The sequence below is a fragment of the Sardina pilchardus genome, chromosome 5 (assembly GCF_963854185.1).
Source record: "Sardina pilchardus chromosome 5, fSarPil1.1, whole genome shotgun sequence".
In the NCBI taxonomy this organism is placed as follows: Eukaryota; Metazoa; Chordata; class Actinopteri; order Clupeiformes; family Clupeidae; genus Sardina; species Sardina pilchardus.
Genome location: NC_084998.1, coordinates 28,548,165 through 28,556,760, shown reverse-complemented (window position 1 = coordinate 28,556,760; position 8,596 = coordinate 28,548,165). Strand labels below are relative to the sequence as shown.

At 46.4% G+C, this 8,596-nt stretch overlaps 1 protein-coding gene across 1 annotated transcript in view; it reads left to right on the top strand.

Annotated features, from left to right (window-relative positions):
• The first annotated feature begins 783 nt into the window (after positions 1 to 783).
• Positions 784 to 8,596, top strand: part of LOC134080872 (SET and MYND domain-containing protein 4-like) — a 30,850-nt gene continuing 23,037 nt past the window's right edge. The window contains 9 exon segments of the mRNA XM_062537484.1: positions 784 to 981; positions 1,293 to 1,437; positions 1,767 to 1,856; positions 3,177 to 4,036; positions 4,038 to 4,246; positions 4,500 to 4,742; positions 5,311 to 5,477; positions 5,718 to 5,853; positions 6,269 to 6,385. Of these exon segments, the coding sequence (XP_062393468.1) occupies positions 848 to 981; positions 1,293 to 1,437; positions 1,767 to 1,856; positions 3,177 to 4,036; positions 4,038 to 4,246; positions 4,500 to 4,742; positions 5,311 to 5,477; positions 5,718 to 5,853; positions 6,269 to 6,385 (2,101 nt within the window). The 5' untranslated portion in view covers positions 784 to 847.

The window sequence follows — 8,596 nt, the reverse complement described above, 5'->3', positions numbered from 1 at the left end:
GAAAAACAAGATCATTGTCAATTTTTGAAACTTTAACATTTGAAAATTCCTCGTACTTTTAGTTGATAGGCCTACTATAAAGCCGTAAACAACAAACATTTACATCAACAAGAACATATGATTGGTATTTCGCAATATATATTAAATATGACTAAGATTTAATAGCTATTCAACCCTGTAACAGCCATTCAACCCTGTAACATTGAAAAATGTGATGGGGTTGAATGTGATAGGGTTGAAGATTTTGTGCTAATCTGTTGCTAATTCGGGATGCTAGCAGCTACAGTACCAGTGTGCCACATGGCCTTATTCATTTAAACATTGTTATACTTTATAGCTATAAAAACATTTCTTTATAAAAACCCTAAAAATATGTGAAACTTTGACATGTTGTCATTTGTAGTCAGTAGTTTGATAAATGTTCTGAAAGGTTAGCCTAACAGTAGTACATCTTGGGACACTAGCACTACTTAAATGGCACCGAATCTGTAGAATGACTCATATACGTCATGCTTTTTACATTTTCATTATTTAAACATCTAAATCAATGCATGTATTTATACATGATATTGTGGCAGATCTGGGTGTGTAAATGGCACTTACAATGACCAGGATAAATGCTTCTAACTAGAGGTAGTGAAAATGCCCTTAAAACAGCCAAGGGCTCATAGGGTTAAATGTACCTACATCACGTCGACGTAGCCTACGCCACATTTGAGACGTCATTGTTCTGCGACGATGACATGTGTCCCGCGCACAAATCAAATGCGTGTGTTGTTCTACTGCTGGCTCTGCTTATTTGTGCAAAAGCACGTTAGCGAGGTGGCGTATTTAGAAACATAAAGTAATGGATTTACCCTGCCCAGACTGGATCAGGCACGCGGAACAGATTTGGAGTCAGTTGGATCCTGAGCAACAAAAAAAGTTATCCGTCCTGTCCGACATAGACGAAATATTTGTTTTTGGACAGTCACAGACAACGTAGGTTGTTACAGTTTCAGCCTCAGTGACAGTGCTCATAGTTTCCTCCGATGCTGAGAAAGACCAAACAAACTTTTCACTTATCGTAGGCTAGTTATACAGAAATGGCATCTACTAGTAGGCTAGTGTGTGACAGCTAACGTTATTTTGGCGATGAGGATGCTGTTTGTTCTCTTGTTTATAGGCCTATTCGTATTTTGAAAGTGTTTAACTCGAATTTATTCGCCAGCAGACTTATTTAATTGAATCTTTATATTTAGATCTCCTTTATCTTCTTGTACCTGAAAACTGTTATCTTGTAACTTATCCAGGGTCGAGGATGTCCAGGTCCTGTCCAGTATCAGCATCACCTACCCCGTGCAAAAGTGCGCTCAGAGTGCTGGGCGGTGTAGAGAGAGAGGCAACAGCAGTTTCAAAGCTAAAGACTACATGGCAGCTTCGCTACACTACTCACAGGTAGGCCTATGGTTGCTCCTTCCCAACACACTTGTAGCAATAAACACCGGCACGCATCCTCTGAACCTATAAGACTCCTCTAAATGTAAGCCTATGGATGAATGTATGGATATCAGTCACTTTTCAAGCCTTTTTTGTGTGTTAATATATGAATACTAGTGGGGGGATGCAAGTCTTTAACTTTGTTACAGCTACAGTTTCATACCCAAAGACCCATTATGTGTAGGCCTGCTGTCTAAAGCATTATCAGTTTACTGGAAATACATATAAATGTTTTACCTCCAAAACATGTCTGCCATCTTCCTCCTGTGTACCCTGGTGAACTGCAGGGTTTGTGCCACGCCCCGGAGGACTCTGAGCAGCTGGCACTGTGCTATGCCAACCGATCAGCTGCCCTGTTTCACCTCGCCTACTACCAGGTGGGTACACAGTGACCTGTATGATGTCATTGGTCCGGACTCCCCAGTCGAGGCAGGAAGCAGTTGATGAGGTAGAGAGATGGAGAAACCTGTGCGGTCAGCACACCATAACACCAGCACACCATATCACCATATCCTAAGAAAACCCACCGTAACACCACCTCTTTAAGACAACATACAGTATGTGGTCTTAACACCATATCCTCATATCCTTAAGACAACTTGTGTGGTTATAACACCATAAACCCATAAGACAGTATACAGCATGTGGCCATACCACCATAACACCATAACATAACATCCTAAAACGACATGTGGTTATAACACTTTCAGAACACTGTAGCACTTTCAGATTCTCTTCAGCTGTATTTATATAGCTCCACAGTGTAGCAATATATCTCATAACACATTAACACCTTTCACTGCCACCAATTCCTTGTCTCAGGAATGTAGAGAGTGCTGTTGAGGTGTATGGTTGAATGGTGTTGTTTTGGCCTTCTTAGATTTGCTTTTACATTCTGCCACTTAGTCATTACACCATCCAATGCTTACGGCTTTGTTACACCACCTGCAGTATTATGACTCCTGATGAAACACTCAGGCCCATTGGTTTGCTTCGTAGTGTTGTAATTTAAGTACATGATCACAGATTATCCTCTTAGAGAAATATATTTTCTGTGTCATGGGTCCATCACAAACTTGAAGAAGAGTAGCTTTGCGCACATTCCACCTTGCAGGAGCAGGACAAATGGAGAGTAGCTTCAAATATACTTTCAATGACTTGCACACACAAAAACAGGTCTACCGCTTAGCCGCTCTTGCGCGTGCCATGGTCAAAGTTGAACCATGTTGAACTTTGACTGCGGCGCAATGTAAATCAGAACACCTTAACCAAGAGCAACCTAGCGGTGAGAACAGCGCATGCCGTATGCAGTGTGGTCGGGCCTTTATGTATTTTGTGGTGGTTGTGCAGGACGATGTGTGTGGTTTCAAGTGTGTGGTGTCTGAGCGGAGTCTCTCCCTGTGTGCTCTCAATTTTGTTATTGATATTTTAGGCAGCACGCGACAGTAAACAATTTGACTACGGTGTCTGCGTTGTCCAACTCGATAGCTCAGTTGTTGGACAGCGCGATGGTCTCTGGTTATGTTAGCGCAGATTGAATAGGTGGTGTCGGCCAACTCGATAGCGCAGTTGTTGGACAGCGCGCGATGGTGTTAGGTTAGCGCAGGTTGACTCAGTAGCGCAAAGTGCAGCTGAATGGGTGGTGTCTGTGTTGGCCAGGCTTTTGATTTGTTTTGGCTCTCCATACTTGTCTGCAGGAGAGTCTGGAGGACATCGAGCGAGCGCTGGCACACGGCTACCCCTCTCAGCTACAGCCGAAGCTCCTCACCAGGAGAGAGCAGTGCCAGGCCTCCATACGGGCACAGCCGCAGCCTGGGCAGCAGCAGACAGGCATGGCGGCGCCAACCGTCATCGCAGCAGGAGTGAGTCTGCACGTCAGCCCGGAGAAAGGGCGCCATCTGGTGGCCACGGAGGGCAAGTGCGCTGGAGAGGTGCTGCTGGAGGACCAGGCCTTCAGCTGTGTGCTGATCCCAGGAGAGGGGCTCATGGGTGGGCCGGAGGGGAGGACCAAGAAGGGGACAGATGGGTCAAAAGGGGCATTTGGCACGGAGGACCGCTGCTGCCACCGCTGCCTGTGCCCGACGCTGTGCCCAGTGCCCTGCCCTAGCTGCAGTTACTCGCGCTACTGTGGGCAACGGTGCCAACAGCAGGCCTGGCAGGAGCACCATCGCTGGGAGTGCCCCCTGGGGGCAGAGCTGAGAGCCGTAGGCGTCCTGGCTCAGCTGGCACTGCGGGTGGCACTGAAGGGCGGCCTGCGGCAGGTCAAGAGGGCACGAGGGTCAGAGGTCAAGGCTAGAAGCCAGTCAAAGCAGGAAGTGCCTGAGGAGGTGAAGGAGAAGGAAAGTGATGATGAGAAAGAGAACACACACGCTCACGACACCACAGTGCCCTCTGCTGGACAAACCAAGCCAGTGCTGCCCAGCAGTGGCTCCATGCAGATGTCTGACCTCTGTGCGGGTTGCCATGGTGATGCTTATCAGCTTGTCTACAGTCTGTTACCACACATGGAGGGACACGCCCCAAGCCTGCGATTCCTTTACGCCATTACCGTAGCAACACTATCAATTACTGCAGCAGGCAGGGCCTCCTCCATACTCTTGGGGAGGCAGGGACTACGGGAGTGACAGCTCTGATAGCCAATCAGTATGTGAGGATTCTGCGGCTGGAGAATGGAGTCCAGAATTGAGCATGCTGGGAGCTACAGCTCTGAGACATCTCTTACAGCTGAGGGCGAACGCCCAGGCCATCATTACTGAGAGAGTATCAGGTGAGAACACACACACACTGCTGATGGCCATCACCACTGAGTGTCATGGTAAATAATCACACACACACATACACTCAAACATACAGGTACTGCCAGGAAAGTGTTTGAAATAAAAAAGCTTAGCGCTCTTAGACATCTCTTCTTTGATCTCTCTCTTTCTTTATTCCTCTCTCCCCTCTGATCTCTCTCTCTCTCTTCATTCCTCTCCTCCCTCCACTCTCTTCTCTGATCTCTCTCTTCTCTCACCTCACAGATAAGTGTGGAGCGGCGGTACAGGCCAGCCAAGAGATCCGCGTCGCTACGGCAATATTTCCGACTCTCAGCCTCATGAACCACGCCTGCCGACCCAACACCAGCGTGACCTTTGACCCGGGGTACGGTGGTGGGGGCGCCCCAGATGGGACCTCGTCCCTCACCACGTCTGCCACAGGGGTCTCCGTCACAGTCCGCGCCGCCAGGGACCTGACTGCTGGAGACGAGCTGCTGCACTGCTACGGTAGGGCAATTAACCACCAGGGGCAGTAGAGGGTAGGGCAATTAACCATCAGGGGCAGTAAAGAGTAGGGCAATTAACCATCAAGGGCTGTAGAGGGTAGGGCAGTTTATTATCAGGTGTAATAGCCGGTAGGGCAATTAACTACCGGGGCAGTAGAGGGTAGGGCAATTAACCATCATGGGCTGTAGAGGTTAGGGCAGTTAACCACCATGAGCTGTAGAGGTTAGGGCAATTAACCATCATGGGCTGTAGAGGTTAGGGCAGTTAACCACCATGAGCTGTAGAGGTTAGGGCAATTAACCATCATGGGCTGTAGAGGGTAGGGCCAGTAGTGTTTCTGTTAGGAGGATCATTCATAGATACATGGATGTTTCATAGCACCACACAGGAATGGTAGCAGTCAGAGCGCTGTTCCTCCTTTAAACAACCTGTATTGTCATCTTGTGGACATTCACTCACTGTTAGTTAACCCTTCGAGACTCAGGTATTGTCTCACTGGTACTTAAACCTCTGAGATCACCACCCCAGCCCTCCTTGAAATTCTCCTCTCCTGTCTGGTGCCTCTCAGGTCCCCACTGCAGCCGGATGAAGGTGCAGGAGCGACAGCGCCTCCTCCTGGAGCAGTACCGCTTCACCTGTCAGTGTGAGGCCTGCCTGCAGGACCTGAAGTCACCACCAGAGGGCTCTCTCACCACAACACATTACAAGTTTCCCATATGTGCCAAAGCTCTGCAGGTAGTTGTTGGGCTGCAGTGTGTATGTGTGTGTGTGTGTGTGTTTGTGTGTGTCTCTGTGGGTGTGTGTAGTAGGTTCAATGGAGATACAAAATACAAAATATTTTTAGCAAACTGTAAATGATGTTCATATAGTATAGTATAATAGTTTAGTGTTCTATCTTAACTTTATACTCAATCATAATGTTTTTTTGTTGTTATATTCATGTTGTTGTTGTTGTTGTTCCTGTTCCTCCTGCAGACAGGAGCTGGCGGTTATGTGTGTGTGTGTAAGGGCTGTTCAGGGCAGCTGTCCAGCAGGGAGGCGGAGCAGACCCTGCAGGTCATCACAGCACGGCTGGATCAGGCTCTGGAGCTGCTGGACCTGGACAGGCCAGGTGAGGACACACTACTGACCTAATTAATTACTGACTTACTTAACTACTGACATACTGTACTTAATTACTGACCTATTTAATTACTGACTTATTTATTTACTGACAAACAAATTACTGACTTACTCAATTACTGACCTATTTAATTACTGACTTACTTAATTACTGACACATGGGTGGCAGCAACACACAAACACAAAATTGTTTACGCATGCCCCATTTCAATCATCCATGTTCTCTCCTTTAACTTTCTCTCCCCCACTATCCCTCTTTCTGCCTTCATCTCGCTCTCTCTCTCCTCTATCTATTGCTCCCTGGTGTCTCTCTCTATCCCTCTCCTGTCTGTCTGTCTGTCTCTATCCCTATCCCTCTCCTGTCTGTCTCTCTCTCTCTCTCTCTCTCTCTCTCTCTCTGTCAGACGAGGCCCTCAGGCTTCTCCAGCAAGCTCTGAGTAGAGCAAAGCGCCACCTACTGGAGACACACAAACTGCAGGGGAAACTCTCTGATACCACTGCCAGAGCCTACGCAAGCATGGGTGAGTTACTTACACACACACACACATACACACACGCACCACACACACACATACACACACTCTTTCTGTCTCTCTCATACTCTCTCTCTCACACACACACACACACACACACACTCACACACACATTTTTTCTGTCTCTCTCACACACACACACATACACACACTTTCTGTCTCTCTCATACTCACACACACACACACAGACACACACACATTTTCTCTCTCACTCTAACACCAGGCTCGGACTGGCAATCTGTACAGTCGGGCAAATGCCCGGTGGGCCGGTGCACATGTGGGCCGGTGGACTCCGAGATTCTTTTTTTTTTTTTTTTTTTTTATGGCAAAATGTTTAAGTTATTTATTTGCGGCCCGTCATGTACAGATGGTACGGGTTGAGAATGCTCCTTTCTTTCCCGCACATCGGGACTCCCGAAGCATCGGGACTTTGTTTAAAACTGCAACCGCAAGGGGGCAACATAAGACCGCCCTAATAAAATGAAGGTTCGGCTCATACCGGAAAACACGGAAAAACCCGAAGACAAGCGGAGAAAAGAGACATCACACTCGGCATGTCAGATTGCAGTTTCAGAGTTTTCGAATGTTTTACAGCCATACCTCACAGCTGGCTCTCTCACTCAACATAGCCTATAACTCAGTCAGTCCAGCAGAGATGCCAGAGCAACGTTTGGGTCATTCGAGAGGGAGAGAAATGCTCCGCATATCCGTCTCATTTAATCCGTCTCATTTAATCATTAAAATGAAGGTGATGACTGGCGAAATTATAATCAAACGACGTTTCAATAAACCATTGTTGAAATTAATGAAAATGGTTTTAGACGCCTTCAATTCAACCTGAAAGACTCGATAGGCACTTAGATTAATTCATTAATTCATTACGGTTACAAGACCGCATTTCCGTGAATAGGCTATTATTGTCAAGGCGAAGACGAAAGAGATGGACAAGATGGACATTTAGGCTACATTTATGCTAGGAATACTAAGAAATGTGAAGGCCTATGCTATTTTAAAACGGAGGCATGTTCATTTTAACCGGCGACGCTGGGTAGCTTACCCAGCACTTGTTATCACAGATTTTGTCCCCACCACTTTTGACAACTGAAAATAAAATGTATTTAACAGAAATATCTTTAATACATGCCTATCATGTCACTTTACTTATAACCGTAGGCTACATGCATGGAGAAGATCGCGCATTTTGTAACATTGTAACAATGGACGGTCAGATATGCGATAGGGCAGTGAGGGTGATTCATTGTAACCATCGACTAGTAGGCCTAGCTCCGCAAAAGAAGTTTCTAGCAACTTAGAACTATATGGATCTCGTAATGCATGTTCATGTTGATTCAGAGATAGACATAGACTACCGTGGGCTACTGTGCGTCAATATAACAGCATTTTGTCATGTGGTGAATTAATGACTAACGTCAGTTTAACATGTCAGAACTTTTGATCGGCGTTTCAAGTGCATGCCACGAATAAATGAACTCGACTGAATCCTTTATATTTCTTGGCTAAGCGCGAAGGTAATGACACTCGAACCATGGCGTAATTGGTTGAGGCATTTTTATCACACGTCAGCGACCGGTGCTCAAATCCTACTCCACGAACCACTCCGGAACCCATTAAGACAATAGGCGTTATTTTATATAAAAAAAGAAAGTTTTGCGATTTTTTTATGATTGCGATGTCTGCTGAAAAGAAAAGTTAATATGTGAATTCGTGGTTCAGCGCACACACACACACACAAATTTTTGCATTTACATAATAGGGCTCGGGCACACGCCTTGCATTCTAGGAATATCGCCGCCATTTGGTAGCGCACTGAACGTAATATCCATTCAGAATTCAGATGCACAAGACAAGAAGCAGAAATATAGTAGTCTAGCGATTTATTCTTTTCCTCTTGCGATCGTGGGTTGCACTGTTACACCCCACTACACAGCAACATACGACCAAGAAGGCAAAAACTAAGTAACAGGAACACACGGCGGGAGTAAATCCATAGTAATCCATAGTAAACTAAGGAGTGAAGCTGCCAATGTGGCTGTGCCCGCGAAGTTTTGATGTCATGATCCCGAGCCCTAGTGTCAGGAAGTGTCTGTCGAGAGAGAGGGGGAGGGAGGCAATCGTCCTCAATGCCGTATAGGTAGGCTATAATGTCTAGTGAACTGGTTAGACAAGTGTGGGGGAGGG